The sequence below is a fragment of the Hemicordylus capensis genome, chromosome 4 (assembly GCF_027244095.1).
Source record: "Hemicordylus capensis ecotype Gifberg chromosome 4, rHemCap1.1.pri, whole genome shotgun sequence".
In the NCBI taxonomy this organism is placed as follows: domain Eukaryota; kingdom Metazoa; phylum Chordata; class Lepidosauria; order Squamata; family Cordylidae; genus Hemicordylus; species Hemicordylus capensis.
Genome location: NC_069660.1, coordinates 149,846,089 through 149,864,922, shown reverse-complemented (window position 1 = coordinate 149,864,922; position 18,834 = coordinate 149,846,089). Strand labels below are relative to the sequence as shown.

The window sequence follows — 18,834 nt, the reverse complement described above, 5'->3', positions numbered from 1 at the left end:
TTATCAGCTGCCAGGAACCAGAAGCAGAGATGCACCTAGGTAATTCTGGAGCCTGGCCCTAAAGGAACGCCACTCCCCTCTGTAGGTTAAGCATCATCCTCCTACACACACACACACCCAGTGACCCATGCAGTATTTTTAACACATGGGTTCTTGAGGACACGAACAGCAACTGAACTCAGAAGAATGTAAGAATATAAAACAGGTATATTTATGAAAATGTGTATTAGCATAAACATTTCAACATGCAACTTAACACATTCCCATCCCGCATATCCCCCCCCACTCCCCCCTGTCTTTAAAACAGAAGTCATGCTCAGCTCCCCAGTGCCGGTCACAGTCATGCTCAGCCAGTGGCCTGGCACAGCAACCATACCACTTGAGACAGACTAAAGAGGATTTGGAGGCCACCTGGGGGTGTGGAGGCCCTGGACTTCAGCCCAGAAATCCAGGAGTAAGAGCCTCTGTGATCAGAAGACACCGCCATAAGTACTCCCTGTATCACTATTAAAGTTGCACCTAAAATCACCAGCAGTTTTAAAGGTCTGTGCTATGGCTGCTTTAATAAGGGTTGACTTGAGGGTTTTCTGAAGCAACAATATTTCTTGCAATTTATTGAGATTGTGCAGAAGTACTAAAAGCAAGGAATTCTTAGCGGAATAAGTGGAAACTACTCTCAAGTATAAATACTCATAAGGTTTTATTTTGCTAATAGGAGCAAGCGATGCTTAAGGTCAGGCCTAGTCCTACCATGAGATAAGGTAGACAGCAGATTCTGAATGCCACTAAGAGCAACAGAGTGTGAGACAGAAGTGGGTAGATTCCTTTTTGTTTCCTTCTAAGGTCAGCACTTCATAATGCACATTTGCATGTAACCAATAGTGTGTCCCTAGGACTACCTTGAGTATGAAAAATTCTATTTATTCATAAATGCACCTCTTGCAAAGTTAAGAATGAGACCAAACCGAAAAGGCTGAACACTCATTTCCCAATGCTGTCATTCAGGAATAAACAGTCTTCATAGAAGGACTGGGGGTCTCAAATTTGGGCAAAGTCAAAAGAAATATATTTGAACTCTCCAAATGCTGACTGGCCAAACTGGCACACACCCAGAACCTTGGAGCAGGAAGCATGAGGAGCAAAGGATAGAACAAGAGCACATTAGCCTACCAAATATCTTGAGATCTTTGGGATACTGCATGATGGGAACAGTAGTCTCCATGTGGTGTTAGGAGAGCTGTGGGGAATATTTGGCTTTGGGCAAACCTTTGCACAAGTTTAATAAACAATTAGGGAGCAGCTTTTGGGAGCCACCACTGGCTCATGAGTCTTGCAGAACAATGCAGGTAGGGTTTCAGTGCTTTGCACTACATACTAAAGCAAAATAAGTTATACAAAACAAGCAAATCTATTAAAAAATTGCCTGCTTTGCATAATGTATATTGGTTGCAGAATTCAGTTTTTCCTGGTCATACTTTTACTTTCTGCAAAGATCTTTGAACAAAAAGGTCCATTACAGTTACAGCAGACAGAGGCTGATGAACACAGGAGACTTAATTTTAGGTTCTAAAATTATGTTTCACTTTCAACTAAGGCCTAGTGCTCACACAGACAGTAGATAAGGAAGTGTTTGGGGTTTTTGTTAACTGTACAATCTCAGATTGCATGTAGGGGCTCACATAATGGAATGTTCCCCACATTAAAAAAAAACATCCCTGTACTCCAAAAAATAGCATGGCAGGAAGATGGGAAGTCTACAGGACGAAGATCCATGACTAGCACAAAGGGTAGAGATTTGGAAAGATGAGTAGGATGGCACAGAAAGAAACTTGTCTGACATTTGTGTGTGTACACCTGGCTACAGTTATTTATGCCTAACTTTGTGATTGATCACTAGCATATTAAAAAATATGGAGAGAGAAATGAGGCCTTGGAATGTGGCTTAGCATGAAGCTATGCCCCTCAAGAGAAGATGATTCTCCTCCCAACCCACCAAGAAGATCATAACCCATTCTAGTTTTACATTTAAAAAGGTCAACCACATTCTGAAGTTGAAACAAAAATTTTCAACTAAACTCAGAGGATGGCACCCACACCTCCGATGCGCCGCCAGCAGAAGCTCCTTCTGTAAATGGAAGAAAAGCTGCACTCATGCAAGAAGTCACGAAGGATGTTCACACAAGCAGCCCTATCCAGGCTTGAACAGTCATATCTGTAGAGCTGCTCATGTGAAGCGCCAGGATCAAGGCTGATCCCAGTGCTGCCCTGCCGCCAGGTAAGAGGGTGTGTATGGGCAGGCAGCCTTTACTTTTTACTGAGGCAAGAGGGCATGCACGAGCAGGCAGCCCAAGCAGACACAGTCGGACACCTAGAGCATCTTTCTCATGGGGAAATCACTCAAAGCACCGCGCTCCTTGCACAGTGCCATTGTAGGATTTTTGGAGGATGGGCTGCATTTCCCTGGCCTCCAGATCACCACGCTGCTCACCGCAGTGGCAACTGTGAGCACGGCAGAGCAGCATGGCGATAGGATCAAGAAGATCATGTGGGGGAAGATAGGTATGCTCCTGTGTTCCTCCCAGCCCTCCCTAGCCACCAGTGATCTGGGTTGTGTAAACGCCCTTACTGTGTGATTTGAAGGTGTCCTTGTACAAGGGGACTCTCTTTTCATTCACAGAAGGAGTTTCAGCCAGTGGCACACTGCTGTGTCAAAAATCTGGATGCCACCCATTATTGGCCACCCAGGCTCTCTTATGAACAATGAACAACAAGCTCTCTTATTACCTTATGAACAATACCTATTCCACTGATTATTTCTTCCTCTGAAGACCTTCTCTCAGTTCTTCCCCACTTCACATTCCTTCCTAGAGGGATCTACTGGAATGCAAGCACAGCCTCCTAAACTAGTGCTGTGATTATGCAGGTAGACAAGCCAGCAGGTAAGCAAAGGGGGTACAAAAGTATGTGGATTATCAGTTCTTTTTCAGTCTGCTGGGGTTTCATTGCATGGTGAGGAAGGGGAAGGAGCACTTCGTGATCCTATCTGCAAGGATCTTAGATGGCACATTTATTTCTCTTCCAGTAGCAGGAGATTGTTCTGAATCCCCTGATATCTATTTCTCCCCCCGCCCCCAGCAACATCCTATGTTACAGAAATTATTGTTCCAGACATTTTTGATCAGGAAAAGGAATAAATCTGAACTAAATTCAGTGTAATTTTTTCAAATGTTTTTCTCCTAATCCCAGAAACATAAATAATAAGACTACTTTCAAGAGTTAAACCAACATTAGGTCACTCCAGTCCAGTGGCTGTTGCTGGAGTGTTCCTTGCGTTACATTTTAGGCTGTGTGCCTCTTGGAGACAGAGAACCATTTTCTTATTCCTTTTGTAAAAGATCTTTGTTTAAAAGAAGTACAAAAACAAGAGCAATAATGATCAGCGGCTCCCATCCCACCACATTGGAATCACTGCTTTCAAAGTTCTCTGTGAAAACTCTATTTGAAGCTACAACGAAACAACCAACAGAGGCTCTTCAGGTACACTCAACACACCAAGGGAGAGGGGAATTTGACATGTAGGTGCATGCCTATTTAAAATATATTGAGCATTAGGGTCTGAAATAGCATGTAGGTGTTCATAACCAGTTTGAGTACAGGAAGAAATCCAAGCCCTCTACCCCTCATAACTGAAGACTGTGTCATACATTTATAGTCCCCACCAGGAAGATACCCCAGTCTACTTGGAAGGTGTTGGCCGGGGGGGGGGGCATAATGCCATGTGCATCAAACAAATTATATGGAAAACATTGTGGAGACAACCCACATGATCAGATGAGTTCATGCATGAAAAACTCAAATGTTGCAGCCCTGTCGGGGAAGATCGCTGAAATGGTCTCTTCCCAAAACTGTAGATCTACAGCACAACAACAGAAGTGATTTCATAAACAGGAAGGAAGAGCTTGTTTTTGTGAAATCTCTGCTCTGGACATACTATCCTGCCAGTAAAAGACAATGAAAGGCCCTACCCTGCCCAAAGAAACATACCATCTATACCCTCCAGCTATTCCCTTATCCAAGGACATACACCACCTTTAAATGAACCTTCATTTCTTTCTCCCATGCAAGGCAAAATGTGGGAAAGGCTCTTTAAGCCACACCCTCCAATGTGAACAGCAGCAGATGCTCCAGCAGCTTGCCCCCTAGTTAGCTCAGATAAACAACATTCAGAAAGTGAGTGCATATGAAGCAAACCTTAAAGCAGGGTTTAAAGAGGGTTTTGGAGCACATATAAAGGGGAAATTGGGATGAACACCTCTCTCTTGCCATTAAAGAATGTGTTGAGATCACAATAACGCATCCACCAGTGACATTCTCGGCATAGCCCCAACTTAAAAAAACAACAAAAAAACAGTTATATACCACCCAAAACCTGTATCTCTGGGTGGTGTACAGCAAAAACAAGACCAATTAAACAAAATTAAAAATAATTAAAACATTAAAATCATTTAAAACCCAACATTAAAAACTATTAAAACTATATCTATTATTGCATGTGGAGGGTCTTGTTCATCTGAACTGGTCTGGCCCATAATTGTTGTTCACACAAGATGTGGGGGACGTTAGAGTGCCTTGTGCCTTGATTTGAACAGAGTGGTTGAGTGGTTGAGGCTGGGGCGCAGGATTTTAGAGAGACCTTTGTTGCCTGTGACTCAACTCACACAGAGGTGAATCAGTGAACAGAGCCAATGTTGGTCACCTTTCAGTCTATGCTCAATTTACAATATGTCCCTGTTAAATACTACCTGCTGCTAAGGGGTCTCGATGCATGGAGCACGTGTATCAGTGACAGCTGATCTCTGAAAGCTGTGCTTAGAGGATTGTCCTTTGCTTCATTCCTAGGATTCTCATAAGGCACACAACTGCTTAAAATTTACTGAAGCTGCTATCACACAATCATGGTGATCCTGATTAACTCTTTAACCAAGACCACTGAGCTTTGCAGCCAGGGAGGAGCAAGACTGGAGTAGGCCATGGGACAAAAAGTGAAGAGGGGCCCCTGCCCCCTCCACCTTCCCTCCTATGATGGGGAGAGCAAAGAGCAAGCTGTCACCCAGCCAGTGGGCTCATCTTCCTCAGGGGCCCAGAGGTATTTTGCGCCTCCTGCTTTTAATTGCAACTTCTACATCCCTGCCCTCAGAACTGTTAGTGAGGACACAGAGACCCCTTTCTCACGATTGCATGAAGGGGCTTGAGGGCGGGTGGTGGGGAAGGCTGCAGCAGGTTACCTTCCTTGCAGACTATCCAGAAGAGTTGCTGGGCATGCATATCATGCGCCTAGATGAGCCACTACTGCCTCAGGCAACATGGAGGTTCAGAGGCTAGGACACATCGTTCCAGCCCCCAGAAATCCCACAATGTACTGTGCAAGTGTGCAGTGCATTATGGGACACGCACACACACCCGGCAATGGCCTGGAGCCCTGTGTCAACACCAGCTGCAACCGGCACTGACACACGAGCAGTTAACCTTGACTAACCAGTGGGCTCCCTAGGCGCCACCAGGAACCACGCAGCTCTCGGTGGTTCTCACAGGCAGCCAAGCCTGGGCTTAGCTGCCCTAGTCTGGTCTTGGCTGCTTGTGAGAACAGCCTCAGAATTTCCAGGCAATTCTGGTCGAACCACTCTAGATGAACTGCATTTAACCAGAACAGACAGCCAAGATCAGAGCCTGTTTATCTAAACTGGTTAAATGTGGTTTAACCGCAGAGGTTTGATCTGGATTCTCCAGAAATTCTGGGTTCTCACAATCAGCTCTGCAGGGCTCAGTGATCCTGGTTAACTTTTTAACCAGGATCGCTGTGGTTGCATACACACAACCTGAAATTATTTTGATAAATTTATGGAGGACAAGTCATCATCATGATTTTATTTCAGTCTTCAACCAGCACAAAGTACAACACACCCAAACACAGTTCAAATTCATTAGCATTCAGCAGCAGACCAAGAATTATACCAAGGCATCAAACACTGAGACAGCATATCAAAACAGTGTAAATACAAAAAAGCACAAACTATGACACTAAACAACATCAACCCTTTAACTATCCCTAAATAACATACTAGAGGGCAAGTCAGTCAATGGCTACTAGTCCTGATTGTTCTAGGCTACCTCCAGGTTCAGCGACAGGATGACTCTAAACAACATTTGCAGGGTAGCAACAGCAGGAGAGGAGGCATGCCTTCACCTCCTGCTTCCTAGAGGCATCTAGCAGTCCACTTTGGGAGGCCTTGGGCCTGATCCAGCATGGCTTTTGTGAAAAGTCACACTTTTCATATTGTCATAATATGAAAATAATCAGTATCTACCACTTGGAGATTTCAAGTCCAATGTTGACCTTTAGTAAAGACCTTTGCATCCATTTAGAGCTCTATGTATGCTCTCATGGAGCTTCTGCATTTGTGGGCTACCTGGGAAATGACTTGACTAGCAAGCCAGAGGTTGCCGGTTCGAATCCCCACAGGTATGTTTCCCAGACTACGGGAAACACCTATATCGGGCAGCAGTGATATAGGAAGATGCTGAAAGGTAGCATCTTATACTGTGTGGGAGAAGGCAATGAACCCCTCCTGTATTCTACCAAAGACAACCACAGGGCTCTGAGGTCACCAGGAGTCAACACCGACTCGATTTTACACCGACCCAATTTTACCTTTATCTCTTTTTCTAAACATTGAAGCCACACCTGGAACTATCATTCCAAAGAAGGCAGTGAACAGAAGCAATTGAAGGTAATGTTTACAGAAGCTTGAGGATCTGATTTATGTCACAGTCTTAATGCAGTGATTGCTGTCTGCTTGACTAAATCAAGAGTGTAATTAGATGTGTCCAAAATATTTAATGTGTGGGTGTGACATCAAACAGGTAAAATAACTATTTAGGATGGCATGATGGAGTACTAATATAACAGAACAAAATTAAACAATAGGTTGATTGTCAAGAAAAACAGCTTAGATAATTAGATCTAAAAGACTTCAGAAGAATGGGGTAGAGTTCTGTTAGCATTCAATATATCACACTAGCTTAACCCACGCAGAGCATCTGCATGCTAGTACTTGATTGTTCCCCTCACCCTCTGCCACAGCCCCCTCACCACAGAGATATAGGTGCTGCCCAATATAGGTGTCGGGGGAAATACAGAGACTCAAATCTGCCTAGAAACAACACGGTCTGATCTAGAAGCCCTTCTGCCTAATCAATGAGGTATGGGCACTCTCTGTAGTTACTCAGTGGTTGAAAAGAAAAAAAGTACCCTGTACTTGCTCAGGAGCATTTTCATCTGTTCTGATTTCATCTCTTCGAGGGAGGAGTTCCAACACTGAAAGCAGATGCCAGCTAAGCCCTGCACAAATTTAAGACCTGTGTGACACCTGAATGCAGAGAAGAATTATGATCCTAAAGTTCAAAACCCACACTATTGGAAATTCTCTTTAGTAAACTTCAGATTACACACTTTTTTCAAGAGGACACTATGGACTCATCAACAACAGTTATAATCCTTACAGCTCCTGTCAAACGCACTCGCCAAATTCAGCAAAGGCAGAAAATGCAGAATGAAGTTTCTGCTAGCCTCTACAGTAGCAGAATTTGGGTTCAGCCAGTACATACCTTAAATAGGATCTTTTCCAAAGAAACAAGACAATTGTCTTCTTTCCTATCTTGACATGTGTGGTGATATGGTTGCAAGTGCTTAACCCACAGTAAAGCATAGGCCCATAAAACAGGGCATCTGCAGCTTTTCTCCAAGGTGACAGGCTTTCATATAGTAATGTGACAAATAAAGTGTCATTTTTCGAAAACAGAGTCAAAGAGTTACTCATCTGTAGAACACAGAGGTTTCAAAATGGGAATCCCCAGTATTACTTACTAGCAAAATACCCATCATTATGATAAGGGTGTATGTGTGTTTATACAAAAAAAGACTTGTATATTGCAAAGACTGCTGAGAGGTAGAGTACATCTTTACGGTACATTTTGCACGTAGATCAGCACCCATTGCAACCCCCTGTGAAATCCTATCAACAAAGGCTAGAGCACCCAGTGTCAAGGGTGGAGGCAAGTACAGCCTCGCTGCAACAGTGTCTCCGATGGCCTGGCCGTGTGTTATCTCCCCTGGCAACCAATAATGTGTACAAAAGAAAATCAAGGGGGTGAACTGGGAGAGTGGTGTAGCACCATGGATGAAATGCTCGCTATCCCTCCAGGGATCCCAGGCTTACCTGCAGAGCCCCTGGCTTTTATATATAAAGATTTTCAATGTACACTAATGTGTATACTACTTTATATGTTAAGAGTCCTTATTCTAAGAAGTCCTGACTCTGAAGATCTCACCATTTAAAGAATCTCACAGGCAAGAAGGAAGAAAAGGATAAGGGTTCCACAAATATGAGGGAACTTGGGGAAGACACTATAGCTCATGAATAGGTTATATTTATATGTAAGAAGCTGCCAGGTTTAATCCCTGGCATCTCTGTGTTAGACTGGGAAATACCGCTATCTGAAACTTTGCTGAACAACTGCTAGTCATTGTAAACAATCCTAAGCTGGAAGGACCAACAGTTTGATTCAATAAAAGGCAGCTTCCTAAGTTCGTATTGTGAGTCAATGCTCTTTGAACAATGTCTGCAGCCTTTTGGAACTGAGTGCAGAAGGCTTTGGGGAAATGGACTTGAAAAGATTAGGTACTTGAGAAAGGTTAACATTGGCAGTGTCTTTTAGGGACCTGCCTCGCCTTCCCTTCAAGCCAGTTCAAGGAGCAATCAGATAGAAAGAGCTGACTGAAGGAGAATGCTGAGTAAGAGAGTAGGAAGGTAGCAAAAGTCTTGGGCAACGGTGTTGCAAAAAGAGCTGTAGGAGAGAAAGGCCAAAAGCAAGTTTAAAATATGAAAGGATTTCATACTAAACATAAAAATAAAAGCCGTGCCCACACTTTTCTACTTTTCTGACTTTCCTTATTTATAAAAGAGAGTGAGACAGCTTAAGGTCCAAACACGATGTGATATTTCTGCTGAACTCTTGTCCATATGCCAATATACTTAGGGTTTTTTAAAGTTTCTTTCATTTTTTTTTACTACAAAAGTGTAGTATTTCTGAAGTATTCAGTATTGCTTACTGAAGGCAAGCAATACTGTGCCTACATTTTCAAGATCGTATATCTTTGCTTTTTGAGTGTAATGTGAACACATACCACTGATTTTTCAAGCTGCTTCCATGAGAACTCTATATGGATCCTCACCACTGGAATAATTTTAACACTCACACAGAATATGGATCAACAAGTTACAGGTGCACCTCATTATACACGGGGGTTCTGTTCCCAAAGATTACCATGGGTAACAAAATGGCAGATAATGAGTCTGGGAATGTGGGCATTTGGTCCCCAAACTAAAAGAAAACCCAACCCCAGACACCAAAACGGGACAAATAAAATGCCCTGCCATGGTCCATGGGTCTCCTGGCATCCAGCAACACCCCCTAAATGTCCAAAATGATCCCCCAAATCATGGATTTGTTCTGATTCCCCCCCTGAAATGAGACACAAAATGGCTCCTGCGGACAAAATGGTGGCTGGAAATGACATCCGCCATCATTTCTGCCCTTCTAGGAACTGCAGGCCGGTTAGCTTAACATCAGTTCCAGGCAAATTGATGGAAAGCATCCTCAAGGATAAAATTGTAAAGCACATAGCAGAACAGGCCCTGCTGGGAGTGAACCAGCATGGGTTTTGCAAAGGTAAATCTTGCCTCACCAACCTTTTGGACTTCTTTGAGAGTGTCAACAAGTGTGTAGATCAAGCTGATCCAGTTGACATCGTATAAAAAAAGCTTTTGACAAAGTTCCTCATCAATGACTCCTGAGGAAACTTAGTGGTCATGGGATAAGGGGACAAGTACATGTGTGGATTGCTAACTGGTTGAAAGACAGGAAACAGAGGGTAGGTATAAATGGAGAGTTTTCACAATGAAGTAAGAAGTGGGGTACCCCAGGGATCTGTACTGGGACCGGTGCTTTTTAATTTATTCCTAAATGATCTAGAAGCAGGGGTAAGCATCAAGGTGGCCAAATTTGCAGATGATACCAAACTCTTTTGGGTAGTGAAATCCATAACTGATTGTGAAGAGCTCCAAAAGGATCTTTCCAAACTGGGTGAGTGGGTGACAAAGTGGCAAATGCAGCTCATTGTTGGCAAGTGTAAAGTGATGCACATTGGGACGAAGAACTCTAACTTCAAGTATATGCTGATGGGATCTGAGCTGTCGGTGACTGACCAGGAGAGGGATCTTGGGGTCGTGGTGGACAGCTCGTTGAAAGTGTCGACACAATGTGCGGCAGCTGTTAAAAAGGCCAATTCCATGCTAGGGATCATTAGGAAGGAGATTGAAAATAAAACTGCTAATATTATAATGCTCTTATACAAAACTATGGTGCGGCCACACTTGGAGTACTGCGTACAATTCTGGTCACCACATCTAAAAAAAGACATTGTGGAACTGGAAAAGGTGCAGAAGAGGGCAACCAAGATGATCAATGGCCTAGAGCACCTTTCTTATGAGGCTAGGCTACAACACCTGGGGCTATTTAGTTTAGAAAAAAGATGACGGCAGGGAGACATGATAGAGGTCTATAAAATCATGCATGGGGTGGAGAAAGTAGATAGAGAGACATTCTTCTCCCTCTCCCATAACACTAGAACCAGGGGTCATCCCATGAAACTGATTGCCAGGAAATCTAGGACCAGCAAATGGAAGTACTTTTTCACACAACGCATAATCAACTTGTGGAATTCTCTGCCACGAGATGTGGTAACAGCCAACAACCTGGATGGATTTAAGAGGGGTTTGGATAATTTCATGGAGGAGAGGTCTATTGACGGCTACTAGTCGGAAGGCTCTAGGCCACCTCCAGCCTTGGGGGTGGGGTGCCTCTGGGTACCAGTTGCGGGGGAGTAACAGCACAAGAGAGGGCATGCCTTCAACTCCTGCCTGTGGCTTCCAGCGGCATCTGGTGGGCCACTGTGCGAAACGGGATGCTGGACTAGATGGGCCTTGGGCCTGATCCAGCAGGGCTGTTCTTATGCCAAAGCATGGGTTTCAACCCTTCCATGTTCGCGGATAAGAAGGTCAGATGTCTATATGACACTCACGGATACATGAAACTGCGAATAGCTGTTTAGTATATAATGAGGTTTGCCTGTATTACACAAACCAGGCATAATCATGAATATTTTCACACTCTGATCCTAAGCAGTTTTATTTGGAATTGCCCATAGGACTGAATTCAGAAAGAGTTACCTGAGAATTTGCACAGGATCATGCAGTTAGTCATCTGAAGCCTGAAGAAGCTGACTAACTCTACCTCTGTAGACTTTTAATATATGAGGACTGTAGCATAACAAAGGTTCACACCTGGTGGCTGGCCCCAAGCATTGACATTTTCTTCAACTGGTCCAACAAGGATCAGCTTTGTAATCTTGCCATCATGATGCAATGCCCTTATCCTTAAGGGCTGGATAACTGGTAGCTTGCCTTATCTTGTTTTTATTTGATAGAACTTTGCTCTTTTTCCTAGTCATATGATCTATTTGAAGCTGCTGCTGTATCCTCACTGGCTCCAACATCTCTTCCATCTCCTGCAACTCCATAATACTCACCCCAAAATAAGCTTCTGCACTTTGCCAGTGATTGTGTGCAATTTTGGAACAAATGCAGCCTGGTCCTAGACAGATCCATAAACTATAAATCTGAAATGTTATAAACTACTTTGAGCATTCTTTTAAAAAAAAAATAGGGAAGGGTAAGAAAAAAATATTGTACTAAGTAAACAAGTTTACCCAGGAGCCCTTGATGAGGACTTTTTCAGAAGCTTTTTGGAAGCACAGGTATGTAGGAGACTATTACACGATTATCAAAATGAAGGTAGGAGTCATGCAGCCCAGGTTTGCAGGCTTGTGAGAACCCATGTAAATCTCTCCTCCAACCCAGTTCGCTCAAATGTGGGTAGCCCAGATCCTGTACCTTGCTCTTTACCAAGGTAGGACAAAAATAGGAGCCATCCTACTTCAGTGTGTTGATCATGTGGATGCATTTGCTATTTCCAGGAGTGCCTGGGAGCAAGAAGTAATGTTTGTAATAGAGCACTGTTACTACAGAAGCTCACATCTGTGAACGTGCTGTTCTGCACAGCACACTTTATAGTTCTTTGCTAGCAATGCCTTCAGTAGGGCTGGTCCCACCTCCTGCCCATTTGTGGCCAATCAGGGGACAGCTGATGATGCAATGAGAGCCGCCAGTCTCCTGCAAGGGCAAAGCATCATGGGAAGTTTTTGTCAATTCTTGGAGGACCTCCCCCCACCACCCGCCAGCTCCCATCTGCAGCAATCGAGACTGTGGCTGCCGTGACCATCTGGGTGTTGCATTTGCAGATCCAGACCGAGGGGCTGCTTGTCTGTGGGGAACAGGGTAGGAGCGCCTTACCCCACCCAAACCATCTCCCACATGACTGTGTGCAAAACCCTGGTGTCTACCAGATCACTCCTACTCACTTGCATGTTTACACTCTCAGATAAAAACAAAAGGTTGGTGAGCCGCAACCTCCCTTTGCAGAAGCCCTGCTGATTTCTCTCCAACTATGCTTGCTCTTCTCTATGTTTAACAACACTATCTTTAATAATGCTTTTTACCCTTTTACCATGAATAGGCATTGATTTGTTAACTGGCCTGCAGTTTCCTGGTTCCTACTCTTTTTAAGAATCAGCATTACATTGGCTCATTTCAAATCCTCCAAGAAGGAGACCTATTTTAGTGACACTGCATACTTGTATTAGGAGATCAGGAATTTCACATTTCAGTTATTTAAGATTTCTCAGGTGCATACCTCCTGGACCCACTGACTTGGTCATTCTAAATTTGTCAGTTAGTCTTAGAACTTCATCTCTTGTCACCTCTATTTGACTTAATTCTTCAAACCCATTCCTCCCAAAATGGTTCAGCCCTGGGTATCTATCCAATATCTGCCACAGCGGCGACTGATACAAAGGTCAAAAGATTCTCTGCAATCTCTTGAGCAATCCTTTTATTTCTCATCTAATGGTCTCAGCTCACCTCTATGGCTGTATTTTTAAAAAGTGTTATTGTCTGTGTTAAATCCCGCCCCAGCAATTTTACTCAAAAAAAAAAAAAAATTCCACTCGGCTTACTGTCAACTTACATTTGTTTTGCTAGAGTTTGTACTCAAGTGTTCCTAGAATTTAAGTGAAAGTTATCAAATTTAAAGCCTGATTTCTTGCCTTTTTAAAAAGTTTCCTTGACTCTGCTCATTAACCATGCTCATATCTTCTTGATCTTATTTACACATTTACTAATCTGTTGTATGTTCCAGCTAAGCTTCTACTGCTATGGTTTTAAATAGCCTCCAAGCACCCTGCAGAAATCTGACGCTCTTGACTCTCCCTTTCAACTTCATTTTCATTAATCTCCACATCTGTGAAAAGTTTTTTTTCTTTTGAAATCAAATGGGAACCTATTGGGCTAGGAAGCTTTCCACTTACACATATGTATTTAAGACATCTTTATTGTTCGTCTCCATGTTTTTAGCAAGATGCTAATCAATTCTTTCTCTCCAACTTGCCTTATTGACAATTTACACTTGTTCTGCCTTAGCTTGTGATCCTCAGTGTTCTTGTAATTTCACAAAATTCAGTTGAGGAGAGCTGGTCTTGCGGTAGCAAGCATGACTTGTCCCCTTAGCTAAGCAGGGTCCACCCTGGTTGCATATGAAAGGGAGACTAGAAGTGTGAGCACTGTAAGATATTCCCTTCAGGTGATGGAGCCGCTCTGAGAAGAGTATCTAGGTTCCAAGTTCTGGCTTCTCTAAGATAGGACTGAGATATTCCTGCCTGCAACCTTGGAGAAGCCCCTGCCAGCCTGTGAAGACAATACTGAGCAAGATAGACCAATGGTCTGACTCAGTATACGGCAGCTTCCTATGTTCCAGTTTTTCTTGACATAGGATTTGGGTTGCTGATTTGCAGGGATTTGGGAGGGAATTTAGTACAGAGGATGTACAGTACTGATTTAAGGTAACCAAATGCAAATGAAGACAGAGCTCAGTCCCTTCAATAATAGAGAAGACAAAATGATTTTGGCATGTACAGTTTCTTTCACTCCTGAATGATAAGCAGCACTTGCTCAGTCCTCTTTTGCATTTGGTCATCCTCATTTCTGTTTTGCAGAACAGTTAGTGGAGGCTAGAGAGACCCTGAGCCACTGGATGGCGCAGCAGGGAAGTAACTTGGCTAGGGAGCAAGAGGTTACTGGTTCAAATCCCCGCTGGTATGTTTCCCAGACTATGGGAAACACCTACATTGGGCAGGAGCAATATAGGAAGATGCTGAAAGGCATAATCTCATACTGCACGGAAGATGGCAATGGTAAACCCCTCCTGTATTCTACCAAAGACAACCACAGGGCTCTGTGGTCGCCAGGAGTCAACACCAACTCGACGGCACAACTTAACCTTTAGAGTGACCCTGAGGATGCTGCCTTCTTGCACATCAGACTGACCCACCTAGAAATCTTGCAAGAAAGTCCCGTTGAAGGACGTGACCCAGTTCTCTAAACAGGTTTGGGCACAGATAGCTGTTGCAAGAAATATGCCCCCCCTACCACCACTACATGCCTCTTTCCCGCTCTTCCTTGTCATGCGTAGGTAAACACATGATGTGGTGTCATCATGCCATGCATTGCCCTTACTCCCACTTCACATATTTGGCTGTCAGGTGCAGGAGCCAGGCAATGCACAGCACAATGGTGCCACATCAGTGATCACATATTGTGGTTACTGTCCTAGACATTACAAGAAAGCGGGAGGAAATGATATGGACAAGGCAGCTGCCTCTAGTATAATATAAGGCCTTAGACTCTTCATCAGGGCCCTGCCAATGTTATGAAGACATTCACACTTGGGGAAAGTGCACCGGTTGACAGCCTAACTCTGTGTGTGTGTGTGCGCGCGCGCGTGTGCGCACGTACATGCACTAACAACAGCACGCACACACAGCACTAGGCCTTGCACTTCCATGTCATAAGCACTTTTGTGCAAGAGCATGATTGTTTTCAGCACTCCCCACATGCTCTGTCAGCACAGAAATATATCTCTGAGGGTTAGGGGTGTGTTTCTTGTGGTAACTGAGTGCTTCTGGAGTATGGGGAAAGAACCAAAAATAGTTGGGCTCTTGCCAAGAGCACAACTGGTTTGGGTCCTTTTCCCATACCCCTGAAACACTCTGTTACAGCAGAAACACACCCCTGACTTGTGCAAGAGCACCTGCAGTATGGAAGCACGGAGCTAGCAAAGTGTGCATGCCGTTGCTCAAAGCACTTAGCGTTAATTACACACTGCACACTTGGCCAGCATTTCAACTGGGTTATTTCCATGCAGCTTCCTTACTTTCAGAGGGAGACACAGCTTAACTTGTTGAGAAGACTACTGAAGTGTGATGAAAGTACAATTAAAGGAACAACGTTCAACGTTCTTGAGAGCCAGCATAGCATTATGGTTAGAGTGTTGGACCAGGACTGGGAAAACCCAAGTTCGAATCCCCATTCAAACATGAAACTCACTGGGTGACTTTGGGCCAGTCATGTATCTTTCAGCCTAACCTACCTCACAGGGTTGTTGGGAGGATAAAAATAACCATGTACACCACTCTGAGCTCCTCGGAGGAAGAGTAGAATAAAAGTGTTTTTAAAAGTGTAAAATAATAATATATATATATAATTGCAGTACATTCTCTTGGTAACAGTCATGGCTCCACGGAACTTGGAGATGAGTGTTGGTGAAAAGTGTAGTTATCAGAATACTGAAATTGGCTACTGCCCAGTTCATATCATCTGCACTGTCTAGTTGCCCCTTCCCTACTGTAATACAGATCTTATGAAAAGCCAGTATTACTGGCCACCAGGCGCATTTCTAGATGGGGCTTTTAGCTCGCTTCTCCTCTGAAATGGAGGGTGTGTTTTCACATATCAGCCAGATTTACCCCAAAATCTGCAAGCTATCGGGGAGCATTTCACATATGATTCATTTTTTCATTGTGCATTAGAAAAATTCACTTTTTGTGTCACTTCTTTGGGGCAAATTCAAACTCACAGTAAACCCGTGGTAACGCCTGCTGCCTGGAAATACTCCAGGAAAGCATGCTACTGGCATCTCTTATCAGGATAGCACAGGATGCAGCACCTATGTAATCCAACTCAGGTAATGTATGAATCTGACCTTTCTGTGACCTGGGATCAAATCCCCCTTCAGTCATGAAGCTCACTGACCAGGGTGTCTGCAGACAAGTCATTTTCTCCTGGACTCAGCCTGACCCACCATGAAAGTCAGAACTGTAAAGCACTTTGCTTGTAACTCAGCAATGTTACAGAAATGATAAGATGAAGAAATAATAAAAGAGTTTCTCCTCCAAAATATAGGGTCTTCTTTCAGTACCCCCACCATCATCAAGCAGTTCTTGATGGTGGAGGTACTGGAAAAAGACGAGCCTATGTGAAAGATCATTTTGGCATAAGAAGTAAGGTAGGTGAAAAAGAGCAGCAGGGTCTTCTTGCAGATTTTTTTTCTGGAATGCTTTGTCTAGGATTGCTCCCCTCATTCAACAGTTTCTTTTAGAAAGGCATATGTGCTTAGTAATGTTTTGCAAGGCAGTTGGCTGTTATCTGCTATTTTATTTTATCGTAACTGAACTAAACTGCTTTTATTGATGTATTATTGCTTGCTTTTAATTGCTCCCAAGTCCCCACAAGAGTCTCTTTACAGGGAGATTGGCAGGGTATAAATTTTGAAATAAAATAATATTTAGAATCTTCTTCAGGAAGTTTTGAAAGCGTGCATTATAGAGTTAAGCAACAGGCAGTTTCCACTCACTAAGGGAGTTAACATCTGCTTAATCCTCCTCCTTAGAGATTATTATAACAGGCAAACTCTATATTCATCACCGAGTGTCAGAATTCCCTGCCCACCGGTTCTTGGATCTTTGCCGCACCCACAATTCTTTTCTGTTTTGCAGGCTGCAAATAGTAAATCGCCTTTCCCTATCCGTTCGCCCACTACCACCTTTCACTTTCTCCTATGCACGCTTCTAGCTCCAGTTTATGCCTCGATCTTGAGCCAAGCTTCTTAATAATACTACATACAGGAGATTTCAGTCCCGGAAGGAACGAAGATCGCAATCCTAAGGATACTTCCTTGGCAGTAAGTCGCATTGAACTCACGGGACTTACTTCCAAATAAAATATGCCCAGGTCCCGCTGCACGTGGATGTTCATTTAAACCACCAACTGCCATGCAACCCTACCCGTGAGTTCTTGCTCCTGCTGAATTCAACGGGGCTGACTCCCAGCTAAGCGTGCATACGATTTGCAGTCAACTACGAAGCAAGAGGGCGTACAGAACTTCAGCCGTAAGGTGCCCTTCTTGAGTGCCTGGCCTCTGCAAGGGCTTTTGAGCACGTGGACACTTGCAGGTTGCGTGCCAACTGCTACCGTGTTTCTCTTTCATAGGACGGGTTATATCGCTATGCGGCTGAGCAAGAGGTCGGCGTAAAAACATACCACACACACGCACGCACGCGCGCGCTCATACACACAAAACTAATTAATTAGCTTCAACTGGCTGGGCTGTTGCAGACGGAAATGTGATGCTCTCGACTCTTCCTCTCTTCAAGAAGCAACCCAGGCGCTCACAGCAATCCCCGATTCACAACAATATGTGGGTCACTGTCCCAAATTTGGGAGACAACCGTTGCAAAGTTTCTCGGTTTTTCGCACATTCTTCACGCCAGCGAGCCCATCCCAACGCATGGCAAAGCAACCCCCTGTCTAGACTAGTCCCCAAGTTTGGAAAAATAGAAACTTTGCAACGGGTCTCCCCGCGCTCAGCAGCACCTTCTCCGGACAACCACTGTACGCCGAAGCCGCGTCACGACTGAACTGTACCTCGGATGTAAGTGCACTTGCTCTCGTCCAGCAAACTGGAGCCAGATCCTCCCATCGCGCCGGGGGTCGGGGCAGCAGCGGCGGCGAAGGAGACCGGCTGCTGCGGCAGCGAAGAAAGGCAAGGCGCGGGGATGGTCTGTGTGAGTATCCTTAGAGGGAGCTGCTGGGATTGAAGGACGTCGAGCTGGCCGGCTCCTCTTTGCCTCTCACTCTGTCTCTCGCTCTCAACCCCGAGCGGTTTTCTCTTTGCCTTCGGCGGCGGCGGCCCAAAGTGCAAAACTTCCTCCACCCCAAAGGCACCGCCTTCTCAGGCGCCTCCTCCTTCCCCACTCCACCTCCTAGCAGGGGGACTCAGGCCGCGAAAAGCGACCCTCTCTCCAGCCAAGAGCCTAGTACGTCATTCGACCACTTAAGAGCACTGACTCTTCCCCACTCAGATGCCTGCCTGCTGCAGTCAGTCTCTTACTTTCTCTCCTGTTGCCATTTCTCACTTCTCCCCCCGCCCCCTTTCTTTTCCCTCTTTTATTTTCAGTTGGAGATGACTCAATAAAACTCATGAGCCCTGCCAGGTGAGGTACCTACGAACTTATATGTCTTTACAAGGGAATTAATTAAACAAATTCGCAGAGGAGGCGTCTGTCACTGGCTATTAGTCAGTTAATGGCTGTGTGGAGCTTCCATGTTTCAAATTTGCAGATGATACCAAACTCTTCCGGGTAGTGAAATCCGAAACAGATTGTGAGCAGCTCCAAAAGGATCTCTCCAAACTGGGGGAGTGCGC

The 18,834-nt window shown here is 44.4% G+C and overlaps 1 protein-coding gene across 1 annotated transcript in view; it reads right to left on the bottom strand.

The window, feature by feature from the left end:
• NIBAN1 (niban apoptosis regulator 1) overlaps positions 1–18,531 on the bottom strand; it is a 97,690-nt gene extending 79,159 nt beyond the window's left edge. The window contains exon 1 of the mRNA XM_053249794.1: positions 18,054–18,531. Within this exon, the coding sequence (XP_053105769.1) occupies positions 18,054–18,108 (55 nt within the window). The 5' untranslated portion in view covers positions 18,109–18,531. The remainder of the gene's footprint in view (positions 1–18,053) is intronic.
• Between the last annotated feature and the right edge of the window lie 303 nt (positions 18,532–18,834).